At 35.9% G+C, this 17,902-nt stretch overlaps 1 protein-coding gene across 2 annotated transcripts; it reads right to left on the reverse strand.

The window, feature by feature from the left end:
• Positions 1 to 31: 31 nt before the first annotated feature.
• On the reverse strand, positions 32 to 17,654 carry LOC144440059 (retinoblastoma-binding protein 5 homolog). 2 transcript variants are annotated; one of them, XM_078129301.1, is made up of 15 exons: positions 17,507 to 17,654; positions 15,856 to 15,881; positions 15,207 to 15,379; positions 14,125 to 14,265; positions 13,865 to 13,952; positions 10,130 to 10,201; positions 9,130 to 9,239; positions 8,193 to 8,365; positions 7,564 to 7,736; positions 7,144 to 7,261; positions 5,928 to 5,997; positions 5,437 to 5,536; positions 4,422 to 4,459; positions 4,270 to 4,361; positions 32 to 3,061 (listed from the first exon to the last, which is right to left on the reverse strand). In XM_078129301.1, the coding sequence occupies exons 1-15, from the start codon at positions 17,643 to 17,645 to the stop codon at positions 2,853 to 2,855; spliced, it is 1,722 nt and encodes a 573-aa protein (XP_077985427.1). In that variant the 5' UTR covers positions 17,646 to 17,654; the 3' UTR covers positions 32 to 2,852. The 2 variants fall into 2 exon arrangements, with proteins under 2 accessions (XP_077985427.1, XP_077985426.1); XM_078129300.1 differs by having other exon boundaries at positions 4,270 to 4,459; positions 17,507 to 17,650.
• Positions 17,655 to 17,902: the final 248 nt, after the last annotated feature.

Genomic DNA, 17,902 nt, shown 5'->3' on the forward strand with positions numbered 1-17,902 from the left:
CACTGTAACTTCGGTGATCAGACGATAACCTGTGTTTTCTACGTAGTATGGCCGTAGGCAGGTGTTACAGGTAAAAATTTACGACTATATACTAACGACTCGTTTGACACGCACAGGAAAATACAAACAGGTAATTTTATAATTAGGCGTAATAAAAGAGTTGTGTTTGCGATAACCAAGACAAACTCTACTTGGTTCCGGCCCTAAACATTTTTAGCAATCTAAATTTTTTGTAATGGTGAGAAACCTAAACTGTCAATTTCGGTAGAAGACTGTGAGTGAAAATCACAGGCACTGGTTTCCCCGAGATATATATCAGAATATTTCTATCAAAATACAATAAAATGTCGATGATGTACAAAAACCACTGTGATAAATACAGCTATTGTATGTGAATGAAACCATGGCCTCTTGGCAGTGCATCTTGGATGGTAAAAAGAGGCTGTGGTTTACAACGATGCTGTAGTATCGCACAGAGAAATAACATATCAAAGTTAATGCCTGCCTTGTCACTTCTGACACTCTCCAATGTTAGAAATATTAAAACATCAAGCAGACTTTATTATGCTAATTTCCAAAATCTTTATTTGATACACTAACTACAATATTATTTACAGTGAAGAATATATTGTTCATGGTTCCAAGAATCAATATGACAGTAAAATATAGTTACTTTGGAATGGTAAATTGGAAACAAATACGATGGTTCGATCCATCTACTAAGGACTTTGATCACGCGATGATTAATTATTCAGTGTTAACATCTCTCTCCAAACTGGCAGAATAATATAACCGTAAATTGATGGTAGTTGGTATCCTTGGTCCGAGTTCATGATGGGTCTTCTTTGTCTTGAGGTCCGTAGTAGACGGATCGAAACATCACATTCATTTCCAATTTACTGTTCCAAAGTAACTATTTTGTACTGTGCTACTATTCACAAAATGAAAGTTTGACTGTTAACAACATTTATAGGGCAGAAATTGGTTTTCAGAAGACATAAAGACTCTTCTATTTGGGGACATTGAACACACGATTCATTGACTGACTTGCCATCTTTCTTTGGAAAAAAGAAGTCACTTATATGATCAAGGGTCTCGAGAAGTCATTAAGGTTTTCCTTTTCTCAGTACCTGTAATAACAATTTACCTCATACGTGTACTAAGGGTCAAAATAGAACAAGAAGGTCGTCTTATTCTCATACACATCAATTAGTAACACTGAGCATGGAGTGTAAGTTATGGTGATAACCAAGAAATCCTTGTAATAACATTTTACCTCATGCTAGGGGGTCAAAATAGAACAAGAAACTTGACTTATTCTCAGTACCTATAATAGCGTTTTATCTCATGCTTGAGGGTCAAAATAGAACAAGAAACTTGACTTATTCCTGAGTGCACCTACATCTCTTCATATCCAGTCACATGCCAATGTTAGCATAATACATACAAATCATGGTTTGTTACTTGAGACATTTTATGTCATGAAATATTTTACTTAAAATTCTTCCAAACAAAGAGTCTCCGGATTCAAGAAAACCTAGGGGATTAGATTCTTGTGATTTCTTATACCAAGTACACTCCATAGTTTTTGGACTTCAGAACTTCTGTTGGGATAGACTCTCCCCAAGTTCTTGTACAGGCAACACTTGACATCATGGAGAATGTTATCTTTTGAATGCCAATAAATAAGTCCCTTTTGAACATTGTGGGCATGGATTGTCTTGAATTTACACCACCACATACATCATCATATAAGCTTCTTGGAATTCTCGCACTGTTATATCTTTGGCCTGTCAGAATGAGTTCTTTTAATTGCTTGTCTGAACATCTAGAGGTGTACAAGCAAGTGTACTTATCTGGTTATTGAAACATCATGGGATAGCCATAGTGGATCTTTTGAATTCTCTGCCTGCACAAGCAAGTGTACTTAAATGTCTGTTGAAAGATCATGGGGATAGCCGTATAAAGATCTTTTGAATTCTCACGACTATAGGACTGGTGTGGCACCTTCTCTACCTGCATGAGTAAGTATATTTAACTGTCTCTTGAAACATCATGGGGAGTCATACTGGATCATTTGAATTCTCCTAACTATATACAGGACTGGTGTGGCACCTTCTCTACCTGCATGAGTAAGTATATTTAACTGTCTCTTGAAACATCATGGGGAGTCATACTGGATCATTTGAATTCTCCTAACTATATACAGGACTGGTGTGGCACCTCCTCTACCTGCATGAGTAAGTATATTTAACTGTCTCTTGAAACATCATGGGGAGTCATACTGGATCATTTGAATTCTCCTAACTATATACAGGACTGGTGTGGCACCTTCTCAGCCTGTATGAGCAAGTATATTTGACTGTCTGTTGAAATGGGGAAAGCTGTACTGGATCATTTGAATTCTCCTAACTATATACACAACTGGTGTGGCACCTTCTCAGCCTGCATGAGCAAGTATATTTGACTGTCTGTTGAAACATCATGGGGAGAGTCATACTGGATATTTTGAATTCTCCTAACTATATACAGGACTGGTGTGACACCTTCTCAGCCTGTACACGCAAGTTTACTTAAACAGTCTGTTGAAACATCATCTGATAGCCATACTGGATCTCTTGAATTCTTACAACTATACACAGAAGGTTCTCGGCCTCCACAAATAAGCGTACTCAATAGTTTGCTGAAAGATCATGGGGATAGCCATATAGGATCTTCTGAATTCTCCCAACCACATACACATTTCGGCTACTTAGTTGTAACATATTGCATCATGGTATTGTTTTTGCTTGTTACAATGAGCACGTTTCTAAAGGTATGGAAATTCTCCCAGTCTCTCAACACAAGCATACTCAATAATTTGTTGGAACATCTTGGGGTATCGGATCTTTTGGATCTGGGCTATCAGTATGCTGTAAGTGTATGTCTCTAGTTTTAGATCTGTCTTTACTTTTTTGTTTACTGTGTCCACTGTCTTTTTTATTGGATCTTCCGCTCTGTCGAGGAGCACTCTTTTTCCGGGACTTGCTGTCGCCTTTTGAATTCAAAAGTGGATGAATTTCTGCAAGAAAGCGTACAAATTATTATTAAGTTTTTTTTAAAAACAATATGGGAACTTTGAGTCTATTGCTTTACTGTCTGTGTTCAGATATATAGAGGAGAACTGAAGTTGCCTGGGTGTATTTTTTAACCATGCTATAGTCCTATGCATGTTGCGATCATCTCTATCGTACAGTCAAATGGATTCCTCTAGCACAGAATTCCTTTTTTACCACCCACATCAATACATCATAGTTTATGCTACTGGTCCAAGGTGCTTTGATATAAACATGATGATGTTATCATGTACTCATATCACTTACATTCAAACTGAAGGTGAGTTTGTAGTCAACTGAACTGAGTAACCAATTACAACCTTGTGTCAGTGTGTGATGGATTACTACTGACATGCACGGTTCATCACTTCCCCAGCAGGAGATTTAACTAGATTTTCGATAGAATTTGTCTGTATGATCACATGATAGAAAGAGATCATAGAGAAGGACTACACATATAGTAACTAGACTAAGCCTTTAAATGCAAAAGATGCAATTACAGAGATATTAGCATACAGTGGGAAGTAGAAGTATACATTACAAGTAAATATCTCACAAGTTGGAAACTAAACAATTAAAACCATCTAAATCATACACATTTACATTTGTATTTCTGTGGGAGTCTGTTTCTACTGCTCTGTAAAAGATCAGCCATGCTTATTACATTTCACAAATTTTCAGTGTGAGTGGGTAAATATTGTGCTGTCTTTGTTGTGTCTTTTGTGTTGTCACTCCAGAATAGTCTATTTTTGTGTCAAAAACATGTTCCATTTGAGAGAAACCCAATAATAAAAACATGTAGAGTTCAAAAGTGGATGATTTCTACAAGAAACAGGATACAGCTATTTGACTAGGGTTCCCTACCAGTATGTATGTTCTGGGTGGTACATAGGTAAAATCTACCTGTGTTTTGAAGTCATTTCATCAGGGTTTCTTAATAGTGTTTTTGCTCAGAGCAGGGAGTTAGTAAAACAGAGTAAAATCTACCTGCATGTATGTTCCTAAATCATTTTAACAGTTGTCTGCCAGTGTTCTCCCTGGCATAGAGAAAGCATAGCTGTACCACCATGCTTGGAACATGGCCCACTACGCTTGAGCTTGCCAACAATGTTCGTTTCTTTTGTCATCCTCACATTTCTCATGTGCAAAGCAAGTTATAAATTAGTCCACTTACCATCTATAGGTGCTCCAGCAAGTTCTATGTCAATGGTTTTTGTCTTCTTTTTCTTTGGTGATACCGCTGCTGACTCTGACCCTGATGATAATCTTTTCTGTTGTTGTTGCTGTTGTTGTTGCTGCTGTTGTTGTTGTTGTTGTTGTTGCTGCTGCTGTTGTTGCTGTGCTGTTAGACTTGCTTCATCTGTCTATAAATAGAGAGAGAATGTTATAATCTACAACTACAGAATAAATACCTTGTGAATTCACTTCGACTTATTACTATATTAGTACTGAGTTGGGCATTGATTTGGATTAAGTTGGAAGTGCCATACAGGTCTAGATTAGCAACTTACCTTCGCTGTATTGTTGACTGTTTCCATTGTTCTTGTGATTGTACAACGATTGAAGCAGTCAACAACACATTCCCAAGCAAGACCAGTATGTCACTTCTGACCAAGTTTGGATTGGTACCAACCAGTGATTTTACTAAGGTTGGGGAACCCCGGTCACAGAAAGGGGGAATACGGTAAAACTGGCATAGTTTCTAGTACATTGTAACATAATTTAGGTGGGCAACCCTAGTGAAAGGACATGGGAACTTAGGTAGATTTTACCTGCTTTATACTACCCTAAACAAAGACACTGTAAACCCATACTGCTCAATTAGACTGTACTAACCCAACCCCTTGCATCTCATTTAACAATCCAGTTTTTCATTAAACAAAGTCTCCTTTCTCTTTAATTTAAATGCATATATTTATGTGTGTTCTAAACGCGTACGGTCATAGTCATGTGATTCACAGCAACCAAGGTGTTCTGCATCAGATGATGTCACGTCAAAATGGTAGTCAACACGTAACTGTATATACATGTTCAGTTTTTGTCATTTTTCTCCTATTAAATGTCACATTTTTTATATCAAATTTCAGAAGCATAACTGTAAACTGATTGTTTGGTGTTTTGTTTGGGGAGTTGCATGGAAAATGGCAAAAATACCAACAAATCTAGAAAACAAAGTTATGTCTTCTGGACAGAAGATGTTAACGTGTGCGTGCACATTCCAATCTTTTAAACGTTTGTGTTCAGAATGAGTAACTAAACACAACTTTGTACGCATCATTATGTGTACATCTGCACGATAATGCTCCCGTAGACTTCTCTATTAAACTTTTGTGTAACTTACTGGATCAGCTGGTTGTGCCCATCCCCCTTCTTCAGGTTCATCGACCTCTGGTGCAATGGGTAAATATAACAACGCTTCTTTGTCTTCATTCTCTTCATCACTAAGATACAAAAAAAAACATCAGTTTGTTAAAAATATTTTCAAATTTTTTGGCAAGAAAGTAAACATACATTCATCACTTTTAAAAAAAAATCAAAATAAGCATGAGATAATTGATAACTGAGAACAATGTTTGGATCCCATGTTCTTATATGTTATTAGTGAAGTAAAGTTCAGTTGTCATCAGCTATGTATATCTCAGTGAATTGCTTTTTGCTTGGTGACAAACACAGAGTATCACAGCATGATGTCTATGATTACCACAAGATTCTATCAACATGCCAAATTTGCTAATCTGCATTATGTCAGAGTTCACATAGCGGTGAGATCACTAATAGTTCAATGTACGATAAAGACTAAATTCCACTAGTTAGGCCTTTGAATTATCTCACCTGCTCATGAAAGCTGCTATAGGATCTACACTGGTTACATCAACTTCTTCATCTTCCAACTGGTTAGAGTCTGACGATAACAAAGATAGGACAACTTATAGGTATGATAAAGACTAGCCATCCTATATCATATGCTTCTTGAGTAATATAAATTGTTCATACAGGACTTTACCATACATATCTCTGAATGGACTATCATCAACCGTCATATCAGACCTAAGTTAGTCATATGATACCAAATCCCTGGATATTTCTATCATCTGTCGAAAGACTACGGTAGTTTAATACTGTATGAAACCAAATACAAACTCATGTGGTATGTTGGGTGGGCTGCTCTCACCTTCTGCATCCTATCTACAGAATACACTGCCATTAGAAATATGACAAAAGCCAATACCTTATGCCTTCATATAGAACTTAAAGACCCATCTATTCTTCACAGCATTCTACAGTATACAACACCTCTAAACTTGACATTGTAGCCTCTAACAAAGATACGTAATGACCCTCTATACTTCTTGAATTCCCTGCACAATCGAATGCAGCCTTGTAATGCATACAGGATCAAAACCCTCGCATAACAACCCCTATCCTACCAGGTTTAACATTCGGGTTGACTGTGATAAAATGTGTGGTTTAGCAGGATAAAATCCTTCACATTGTATCCTCTAGCCAGGTTCCTTATGACAGAGATGGGTTGACTGGGATAAAATGTGTGGTTTCGCAGGATAAAATCCTTCACATTGTATCCTCTAACCAGGTTCCTTATGTACAGAGATGGGTTGACTGTGATACACTGATGGTTGAAATCTTACCCAAGGACTTTAATCATTTAGAAATAATTGGCAGCAACAACTCTCTACCTAACAAGTTACAGATTCTAAGCCAGTCCCTCTAATAATAACTTATCACCTTGGCTTGAGATATGGTACATAACTACTGACCTATGGGGTCTTCAATTGATACATAACTACTGACCTATGGGGTCATCAATTGATACATAACTACTGACCTATGGGGTCTTCAATTGATACATAACCACTGACCTATGGGGTCTTCAATGGATACATAACCACTGACCTATGGGGTCTTCAATGGATACATAACCACTGACCTATGAGGTCTTCAATTGATACATAACCACTGACCTATGGGGTCTTCAATTGATACATAACTACTGACCTATGGGTTCTTCAATTGATACATAACTACTGACCTATGGGGTCTTCAATTGATTTATCTTCATCTTCAATATCAAATTCATTTTCTTTTTCTTCATATTCCACATTTTCATCTAATTCTTTAAAATCTGGGGCAAATGCACTCCAGTTTTCCTGAAATGGAAAATGACAAAAAATGATATGATGTCATATTGAGTGATAATCCTTAACGTGCCACTGTATTGCTAAGGATGGTAAGTACAGTACATCGGTAAAGTCACTCTGTGTTCTTATGTCATTTTACCAACACAAATTCCTCATTAATAATGTTACATGTGATATGATTGGATCAAAATACTCACAACTTGATACTTAACACCTCACCACATGAGACAAATGCTATGATTGGTCTGACTAGACACTTTGCCCAGATAGACACTACACCACTTAAGACAGATGCTATGATTGGTACTTACCACTTGATTCTGTGCCCAGACAGACACCACACCACTTGAGACGGATGCTATGATTGGTCTGACTGGATGCCACACTACATCTAGTAATAACTCTCCCCTTGTACCATGTAATATTTTCACTAAATTTCCAATACTCTTCTCCCATATGTAAAGAGCATGCTGTCTGGCAGAACCTGACGTCAAACATTTTCAAGAAATGTAGATTACTACACACATGTACATTTTATGTACCCGTCATTACTGGCATTAGTGTGTCAACATACTGCTAGTATTTGCACTGCAGTGCAAGACTGAAACATTGTTTTGGGTACCTATATGCGAAATGTGCACCTACTAAAATGAATTAATGTGAAGGTTTTTGAACTTTGCTGTTTTGGATAAGCATTTCATAACAGTACCCTGTGTACCTCAGTTAATATATGTCAAGCAAGCGGTCATTTCTCAAAGTGTTTTTGAAATGCATTTCTATCTTGTGCTACAAGTTTTTTCTGTTCTATACTTACTCAAGGACTTTTGCGATTATAATTACGGCAGCCACCTGCAACCTGTCATTTCCAGGCTTGCTACAGGTTGAATGGTTAGAGTGCCCATGACTGGGGGCTGTCTGACATTTTAGACAAGATAGTTACCTGCTACGATGTATTCCCCATCTCCTGAGAAGCAACATTTTTTCCAAGGTGTTCTGTTAACTAAATCTTGTAGTTTTTGAATAGGTTCGGGTTCACCATCTTTCCCACATGCTAATACTTCACCACTCTCATATACACGGATAATTCTGTCAGCCGAGTTCACTAAGAAACAACTAAAGATACACACAAAAAAAGTACAAGTAGTATTATATCTGGACGCCAAAGTAGTTTCGAAAGAAAGCGAGATCTAAAAGATTTGAAATATTACATACAAGTGTAAGTCTAGTAGTGCTATCCTTCAAGGATGTTTGGTGAGATTAGAAACATCACTGGACTTCAGTCAAACATCACAGTCCTACAACTGCTTCAAAGACCTAGGGAGGTCACTAAATACTTTTAACATCTCACACATTTTTTGCTATCTATTACACAAACAAAAACACACACACACTGATAGTTGCACACACATACAATGTTACATCTTATCTCACTGTGAACACAAATAAACAGTTTTGTCTATCAATCTTCTTTGTTTCATCTGACAGTGATGTTGATTTGTGTTCACCGCAAGTTAAAATATATCATTTTATGACTCGAGAATGCACCCTATCAGTGTCTGTATTTTTTGTGTTGTTTCTGACAAAAAATGTAACAAGCACATGGTGCTGCCTAATTGAAACACTATAGTCATTCTGGTTCGGTAGTATCAGCCACAAACATTGTTTCTTTGCTCAGGAATATATTAAGTAAGTAAATAATCTATGTACCAAGTTCAGAACTAAGATATACATGTAATTATCATTTTTTTCTGAATATTACTAGTTTTACTTACTTTCCTCTCCTTGCAAACTCTATAGATTTGATAGCTGTGGTATTACTAGTTCCCATGGTAACATAAAATGATGCTACTAGTCTGAGTATTATCAGTTTTACTTACTTTCCTCTCCTGGCAAACTCTATAGATTTGATAGCTGTGGTATTACTAGTTCCCGTGGTAACACGAAACGATGCTACTAGTTCTAAAGTCTTGGTTTCTATAACACAGATCTGAAATTTAAAAAAAAGACAATGGGAAAACAGAAATAGTGACAGCAGCTGAAAAATTTGTTATTTTCAGTGAATATTTGTCTGTTTGAAAAATACAAACATTCGCTTCGATTGATCCTTTATTTATCTATTAACTGTTGATGGTAATGTGTACATTATTACATATGTACCAGACATTACTTGCACTGGCACACACATATACTAGTGGTATTTTCACTGCAATACAATACCAAAAACTTTATTGCATACCTGCATGAAATGATATGCAAATGAGGACACGATCGTTCATGCTAATGATGATCGCATCACAGTGTCATTTTACGTTTTTTTGTTTTTTTGTTTCAGATAAACATATATAGTAATAATAGAGCTCCTATGAGTTCCAGTGTGTTGGTACTTGGGGTATTTGCACTTGTGCTTGCAGTGTTTTCTGTTGCACTGTCACTCGCTAACGTACACTCATAGAAGTACTACAGCAGAGAATACTGCAATTAAAGGGACACAAGCTGAACTTACAAGCAATTATGCTGCATATTTATAAGGTAGTCAGTAACTATTGCTATATTTTCCAGTGAAGTAGAAACAGGCTAGTACAACTGATATGTTGTGGAAGTCTGATACAAATCTAAAATTCATACATGTACAAAAAACCGAATTCACTGACTTCTGTACTAACACTGTGTTACTTGTATTGTGTTCTCATTTGTAGAATGTGAAGTGTTGTTCTTCATTACCTATTTTACAGTAAAAAAAAACAAATATAGTTTTGGTGATGTCTGATGAAAATACAGTATGTGGTCATATTTATACAAACACCTGACTTCTACAAGAGGCAGTTCCATACATGTGTGTATCTAGTGTTAAGTATGCTGCTTTGTATGTGTACTAACCTTGCCTTTAGCATTGCCCATGTATATGTGATCCCCTCGTCTGTCAAACGATGCTACAATGTTCATATCAGACTGTGGAGAGACAAGATTAGAACACTATGATAACAACACTATAACAGATAACACTATGATCAGCTAAACAATCATCTATCAATGACACTTCATTCCTATCTATCGAATATTTCAAATTAGGTTGCTAGTTCTCAGTAATGCTAGAGTCAAAATAGAACAAGAAGGTTGACTTATTCTCAGTACCTGTAATAGTGTTTTACCTCATATTAGAGGGTCAAAATAGAACAAGAAGGTTGACTTATTCTCAGTACCTGTAATAGTGTTTTACCTCATATTAGAGGGTCAAAATAGAACAAGAAGGTTGACTTATTCTCAGTACCTGTAATAGCATTTTATCTCATATTAGAGGGTCAAAATAGAACAAGAAGGTTGACTTATTCTCAGTACCTGTAATAGTATTTTATCTCATGCTAGAGAGTCAAAATAGAACAAGAAGGTTGACTTATTCTCAGTACCTGTAATAGTATTTTATCTCATATTAGAGGGTCAAAATAGAACAAGAAGGTTGACTTATTCTCAGTACCTGTAATAGTATTTTATCTCATGGTAGAGGGTCAAAATAGAACAAGAAGGTTGACTTATTCTCAGTACCTGTAATAGCATTTTATCTCATATTAGAGGGTCAAAATAGAACAAGAAGGTTGACTTATTCTCAGTACCTGTAATAGTATTTTATCTCGTATTAGAGGGTCAAAATAGAACAAGAAGGTTGACTTATTCTCAGTACCTGTAATAGTATTTTATCTCATATTAGAGGGTCAAAATAGAACAAGAAGGTTGACTTATTCTCAGTACCTGTAATAGTATTTCAAATCATATTAGAGGGTCAAAATAGAACAAGAAGGTTGACTTATTCTCAGGACCTGTAATAGCATTTTATCTCATGGTAGAGGGTCAAAATAGAACAAGAAGGTTGACTTATTCTCAGGACCTGTAATAGTATTTCAAATCATATTAGAGGGTCAAAATAGAACAAGAATGTTGACTTATTCTCAGTACCTGTAATAGCATTTTACCTCATACTAGAGGGTCAAAATAGAACAAGAAGGTTGACTTATTCTCAGTACCTGTAATAGTATTTTATCTCATATTAGAGGGTCAAAATAGAACAAGAAGGTTGACTTATTCTCAGTACCTGTAATAGCATTTTATCTCATATTAGAGGGTCAAAATAGAACAAGAAGGTTGACTTATTCTCAGTACCTGTAATAGCATTTTACCTCATACTAGAGGGTCAAAATAGAACAAGAATGTTGACTTATTCTCAGTACCTGTAATAGCATTTTACCTCATACTAGAGGGTCAAAATAGAACAAGAAGGTTGACTTATTCTCAGTACCTGTAATAGTATTTTATCTCATATTAGAGGGTCAAAATAGAACAAGAAGGTTGACTTATTCTCAGTACCTGTAATACCATTTTATCTCATGCTAGAGAGTCAAAATAGAACAAGAAGGTTGACTTATTCTCAGTACCTGTAATAGCATTTTATCTCATATTAGAGGGTCAAAATAGAACAAGAAGGTTGACTTATTCTCAGTACCTGTAATAGTATTTCAAATCATATTAGAGGGTCAAAATAGAACAAGAAGGTTGACTTATTCTCAGGACCTGTAATAGCATTTTATCTCATGGTAGAGGGTCAAAATAGAACAAGAAGGTTGACTTATTCTCAGGACCTGTAATAGTATTTCAAATCATATTAGAGGGTCAAAATAGAACAAGAATGTTGACTTATTCTCAGTACCTGTAATAGCATTTTACCTCATACTAGAGGGTCAAAATAGAACAAGAAGGTTGACTTATTCTCAATACCTGTAATAGTATTTTATCTCATATTAGAGGGTCAAAATAGAACAAGAATGTTGACTTATTCTCAGTACCTGTAATAGCATTTTACCTCATACTAGAGGGTCAAAATAGAACAAGAAGGTTGACTTATTCTCAGTACCTGTAATAGTATTTTATCTCATATTAGAGGGTCAAAATAGAACAAGAAGGTTGACTTATTCTCAGTACCTGTAATACCATTTTATCTCATGCTAGAGAGTCAAAATAGAACAAGAAGGTTGACTTATTCTCAGTACCTGTAATAGCATTTTACCTCATATTAGAGGGTCAAAATAGAACAAGAAGGTTGACTTATTCTCACTACCTGTAATAGCATTTTATCTCATATTAGAGGGTCAAAATAGAACAAGAAGGTTGACTTATTCTCACTACCTGTAATAGTATTTTATCTCATATTAAAGGGTCAAAATAGAACAAGAAGGTTGACTTATTCTCACTACCTGTAATAGTATTTTATCTCATATTAGAGGGTCAAAATAGAACAAGAAGGTTGACTTATTCTCACTACCTGTAATAGCATTTTATCTCATATTAGAGGGTCAAAATAGAACAAGAAGGTTGACTTATTCTCAGTACCTGTAATAGCATTTTATCTCATATTAGAGGGTCAAAATAGAACAAGAAGGTTGACTTATTCTCAGTACCTGTAATAGTATTTTATCTCATGGTAGAGGGTCAAAATAGAACAAGAAGGTTGACTTATTCTCAGTACCTGTAATAGTATTTTATCTCATATTAGAGGGTCAAAATAGAACAAGAAGGTTGACTTATTCTCAGTACCTGTAATAGTATTTTATCTCATATTAGAGGGTCAAAATAGAACAAGAAGGTTGACTTATTCTCAGTACCTGTAATAGTATTTTATCTCATGGTAGAGGGTCAAAATAGAACAAGAAGGTTGACTTATTCTCACTACCTGTAATAGCATTTTATCTCATATTAGAGGGTCAAAATAGAACAAGAAGGTTGACTTATTCTCAGTACCTGTAATAGTATTTTATCTCATGGTAGAGGGTCAAAATAGAACAAGAAGGTTGACTTATTCTCAGTACCTGTAATAGTATTTTATCTCATATTAAAGGGTCAAAATAGAACAAGAAGGTTGACTAAGTATCTGCAATACTATCATTTTACCTCATGCTAGAGAGTCAAAATAGAACAAGAAGGTTGACTAAGTATCTGCAATACTATCATTTTACCTCATGCTAGAGAGTCAAAATAGAACAAGAAGGTTCGCTTCTGTTACTTGCATGTGTTACTAAATGTAGCGTGTGGAGACTGAGTTAATGTTTATGTAAGTAATCAAATGATCATTCCTTTGTAAAATTCAATTCCAGGTAATAAGAATTCAGTTAACAGTCAAACTTCAAGGTGAGAGTATGACATATTTGATAAAATTATTCAAATATATAGTTATAAATTGCTAGACATTATTTAGTCTAGCTGCTACAGCCTCAGGCAATTCATGTATTAAACTTTAAAAGTGGCCAAGGGTCGCACATAGCATTAGCACCAAAGGCACTGTATAGGGCTTGCCAGTGGCACTATCATTCTCGGTCTTTGTCTTTAGCAATCTTGCAAGCATAGGTCTGAGGTGTTGTTACAAGACTAGACATACTATTCCACCAGTTTGGGGAGAGACGCCAATGGTGAAATTGCATGATCAAGGTCTATAGTAGATGGATCAAAACATCACATTCGTTTCCAATTTACCATTCCATAGTAACTATATTGTAGTGTCCTATTGCTTCTTGGAACCATGAACAATATATTCTCCAAGACTAGACAGTTTGACCTTTCACCTTTACTTACCTCGTCATCTAAGGGAAGAACGTTATAACTACCATTTCCTTCCACTACAACTGGAGCTTGTTTCATAGGGCAGACTAACAATGTTGTCCTGTACAAAGATATGAAGACAGTACAATATTACAGACATGACTCAAAAATACATTTGCCATCTTGAAGTACTGGGTAATGGAAAGTGATAACATTGAAAATGTATCAGTTTCTAGATTTAAAGTTTTAAGTACGGGTGATGGAACATGAGAACACTAATACATGTAACTTACGAGTTTCTGGGATTGAATTGGACTTTAAGTACTGGTGATGGAAAGCGATACCGTTGGTCACCTTCTCCCGTTAATACATCCCAGATACATACTATATTATCAGTTGATGCACTCAACAGTCTATGACCATTACGACTCCAACTGTATATAAAACAAACAAAAGAAATAAATTTCATTTTGTAAAGAAGTTATTCGTACATGTACATAAAACAAAGAACATTCGTACATGTAAATTGTTTTGACATGATTTTCAGGACACAAAAGTGTTCAAGGGGAACACCACTCTAGGAAATAAAGACATTTTCATAAATTATGGGTTTTGAAGATTTATTACATGATTTTACATCACCTTTGATAACTTACAATTTCAGGAAAACATCAAGTTGATCCTGTACATGTACCTTTACAGTGTATCCTCACAATGGGCCAGCACCATTGCATCATGGGAGTCAACAGAAATAATGTATTCATGGTGCACAATTCTAATTTTGAAGCAACTACATAGCTTTCGTCTGACTCATTTGGTTTTAGTGGAGTCAAAACAAGATTTCAAGAAAAGGTAACTTTATCACTAATAGACTATAGACAATGAAGTCAAGTATCAATTTATATTCGACAATTTATTATTATTCATTCTCTTGTTATCAATTATCATAAAGTCAATCACAGCTCTCTAAGATGGGAAGAGAACTGAAGAGAGCTCTGGTTATGGTAGAATGCACCCCAGGGGCAAAATTCACACTGCAAAGTTCCTAAAATCTTTCCAAACTTTGTCACATGAAAGCTTGAAATAATTTAAAGAAAATTGGAATTTCATCGTCTGTTTGCAAGGAGATTAAATTTTCTCAGAGTTAAGACAGTATTTTGGATTTTTCAAATATCTTAATTTTCCTAATATTTTGAATACTATTTCAAAAATGTACACAGTGATCGCTCATTTTATTTCTTGAATTTAACTAATAAGAATGAGTTAGAGTTTTCTAGAACAAAGTAACAGTAAAAGTTTAAAGAGTTTATTTCCACGACGCATTTCACGTTAACATTACCTTAGTGAACATACTGGATGTACATGTTAACATTACCTTAGTGAACATACTGGATGTACATGTGCACTGATAATCTTGGCAATACCACGGGTCAAGAAATCCCACACCACAATTCTTCCATCATTACATCCAACTGCTAACAGTGTACCTCGTTTGTTAAAGGCACATGTAATTGCCATGCTGATACAGTCCAGAGTTCCATCACTCTCCTAGATATGATAGAGAAAAATAATATGAGTTTTTAAAGGGACACAAGCTGAGTTGATATGTTTTTTGCCATTGCGATGTATTTTTTTCTGCATTTTAAAAGCAGGGCTCAAAATTAACTTGCATATTTAAAGGTACTCACTGTATTCTACTTACTGATGTATATTTTAACCATCATTTGCAATTAACTGAACTTTGCTATGTTGTACAAGTGAGTACAAAAAACATGTACATGCAAGCAAAAATGTACCTCAAGATATGTTAATGATCTTCCCATCTGAAAGTTAAGTATATAAATATGGAGTCACTGACTTCTGACATGAACAGAGGATGAGATAGATTGTACAACCTGTTTTAAGGTACTGTTCACTGGCTCTGTTTGCTTGTAGAATGTAGAACCCAATAGAAAACTGTTCATTTTTGTATATTCTAAACTACAATCTTATTACATTATTCTATTATTAAAACTCTAACTCACCTCAGGGTAATTCTGTCCGAAGCTTTCTGAAATGTAAATTTGGTAGATGCAATTATAAGCAGTTACTTACAATGTGATAGTCTAGAGGCTATCTGTGGCTAAGAATCTTTTCAGAGAAGAGAGATCATGACATTCACAGCCACACATAGCCTCTAGACTACAATGTACATGTAGATTGGAATGAGGAACGGTCCAGTGAATATATACAGGTAAATAGTAAAATTGTACCATTTGTTTCCAATGATTAAAATTAGTCTATAATTAAAGGTGATTGTCTTCTTTCACACACATCATAAGTTAGATAGTCTCGGTCACCCAAAGAAACTCTCATCGTTTGGGGCTCTTCTACGAGACCTCCCACACAAGAGTCAGGGAAGACCACATTACACGTAACTACCCTACCTCGATCTATCTCTGGGAGCAGTGCATGCTGGGGAACAACATTGAAGACTGAACAATTTCAGTACCTTCACAACAGGTTATCACTTCTCAAGTGACTGATATATATTAATTACAACAAACACGCCTGGTAAGCCCATTTTTATGACTTCAAAGAAATGTACTGTGTGACTTCTGGCACAGGGTAGTACAAAGGAGTGTGGTTTCCCCAGATTCTCATCTGGGTGGTCACATAGAAGAGCCTCAGGCAGTGAGGGTCTGGGTAACCGAGACAACAAGTTTGAGAGTTTTTAGTGGTGGTGAAATTTATATTGCTAAGGTACCTAGTCCTGCTTGCTTATGGAGTACAGGACTCAATCCTGACAATGTCCCACAACATATCTTTAGAAAGGAGAATGGACATCATCAGAACTGAGTCTCAATTTCCTCCAAGCAGGACTAGTTAGTACCCTATACATATACATGTGTAGCTGTGAAAGTGGAAAGTGTTTGTGTGTACATGTACATGATAACTTGCAAAATTATGACTGCCCTCTTTGTTGTATGTGTCCTGGTTATCATACTGAACTGCACAATATCATTCTCTTAGTCTTCAGTAAGTGAGACCATGGAGGTATAAATATACTATGACAAGGGGAGATACCTTCATGGTGAGGCTGAATACAAAACAATTAAATGTTTTGTTTTGCTTATGGGGTCATCATATTTACATATCAATACATGAAAGGACTGTGACCTTATTTGTGTACCCCAACACATGCTTTATGTAGCTTGTGGGGTTTTCCCAATATTGTGCAAAATATATACAATGAGTATTTTGCACTGCTAGTACATACTACATATCGATACTACATGATTGAACATTTTGTACTTCAAGTAGGAAGGAAAGGACCCCCCCCCCCCCCCCCCGGACTAATTTACTGCCAATATTTGATGACAAAAGAGCGTGTACGAGTATATAGTTCTATGTAAACTTGATTATTGACATGCAAATATGTCACCTATGTTCGAGAGTAACAAAACTGTTGGTAGCACAAAACAAGAGAAACACACGCTGTGTGAATGGATTACCAGCATCATATGCAGCAATGCAGGTTTCGGAATCAATTTGATTTGCCTTCAGCACGATACGATAGACCTTGCGACTTGAAAATTGAGAGCTTTCGTTCCGCACAATATTGCAGTATGATCATTCAAGAAACGCTTGAAATAGCATAAATACGTGTTACACAAAAAAGAAAGAAACAAGTACCTAAAAGTGCGAGATTCATGGCGAATACTCCGGTTTGGAGACGAGCGATCAAAACACAAACAGGTTTCAAAATGGCGGTCCAATGTAATCTCGCGCGAGAACGAGACTTTACGCGATATCCGGAGCCATTCAAGTACATACATTGTGAAATCACCAATTTTATTGAGTGTACTTGGCTTACAATTGGTGTTGACTTAGTCACTCCGGAAGACTTACATTAAACAAAAAGCTGCATTCTTTGAATGGTCCATGTGATGACATTTTTTTCTACATTTTTTCGACATTGAAAATGTTGTGAAAATGGCACCTCGAGTCTCCTGGGCTGAGGATCAGATAAAACGAATCAATGTCATATAAATATATCACAACATTGGTCATTCTGGAGATTACAAAATA

The sequence above is a fragment of the Glandiceps talaboti genome, chromosome 9, assembly GCF_964340395.1.
Source record: "Glandiceps talaboti chromosome 9, keGlaTala1.1, whole genome shotgun sequence".
In the NCBI taxonomy this organism is placed as follows: Eukaryota; Metazoa; Hemichordata; class Enteropneusta; family Spengelidae; genus Glandiceps; species Glandiceps talaboti.

Coding starts and splice junctions, on each gene's coding strand:
- LOC144440059 (XM_078129300.1), bottom strand. CDS start 17,645: ATGTACTTGAATGGCTCCGGATATCGCGTAAAGTCTCGTTCTCGCGCG. Junction 9,240..10,129: donor TGGGCAATGCTAAAGGCAAG/GTTAGTACACAT, acceptor TTTAAATTTCAG/ATCTGTGTTATAGAAACCAA. Junction 7,262..7,563: donor TCTGGGCACAGAATCAAGTG/GTAAGTACCAAT, acceptor TTTCCATTTCAG/GAAAACTGGAGTGCATTTGC.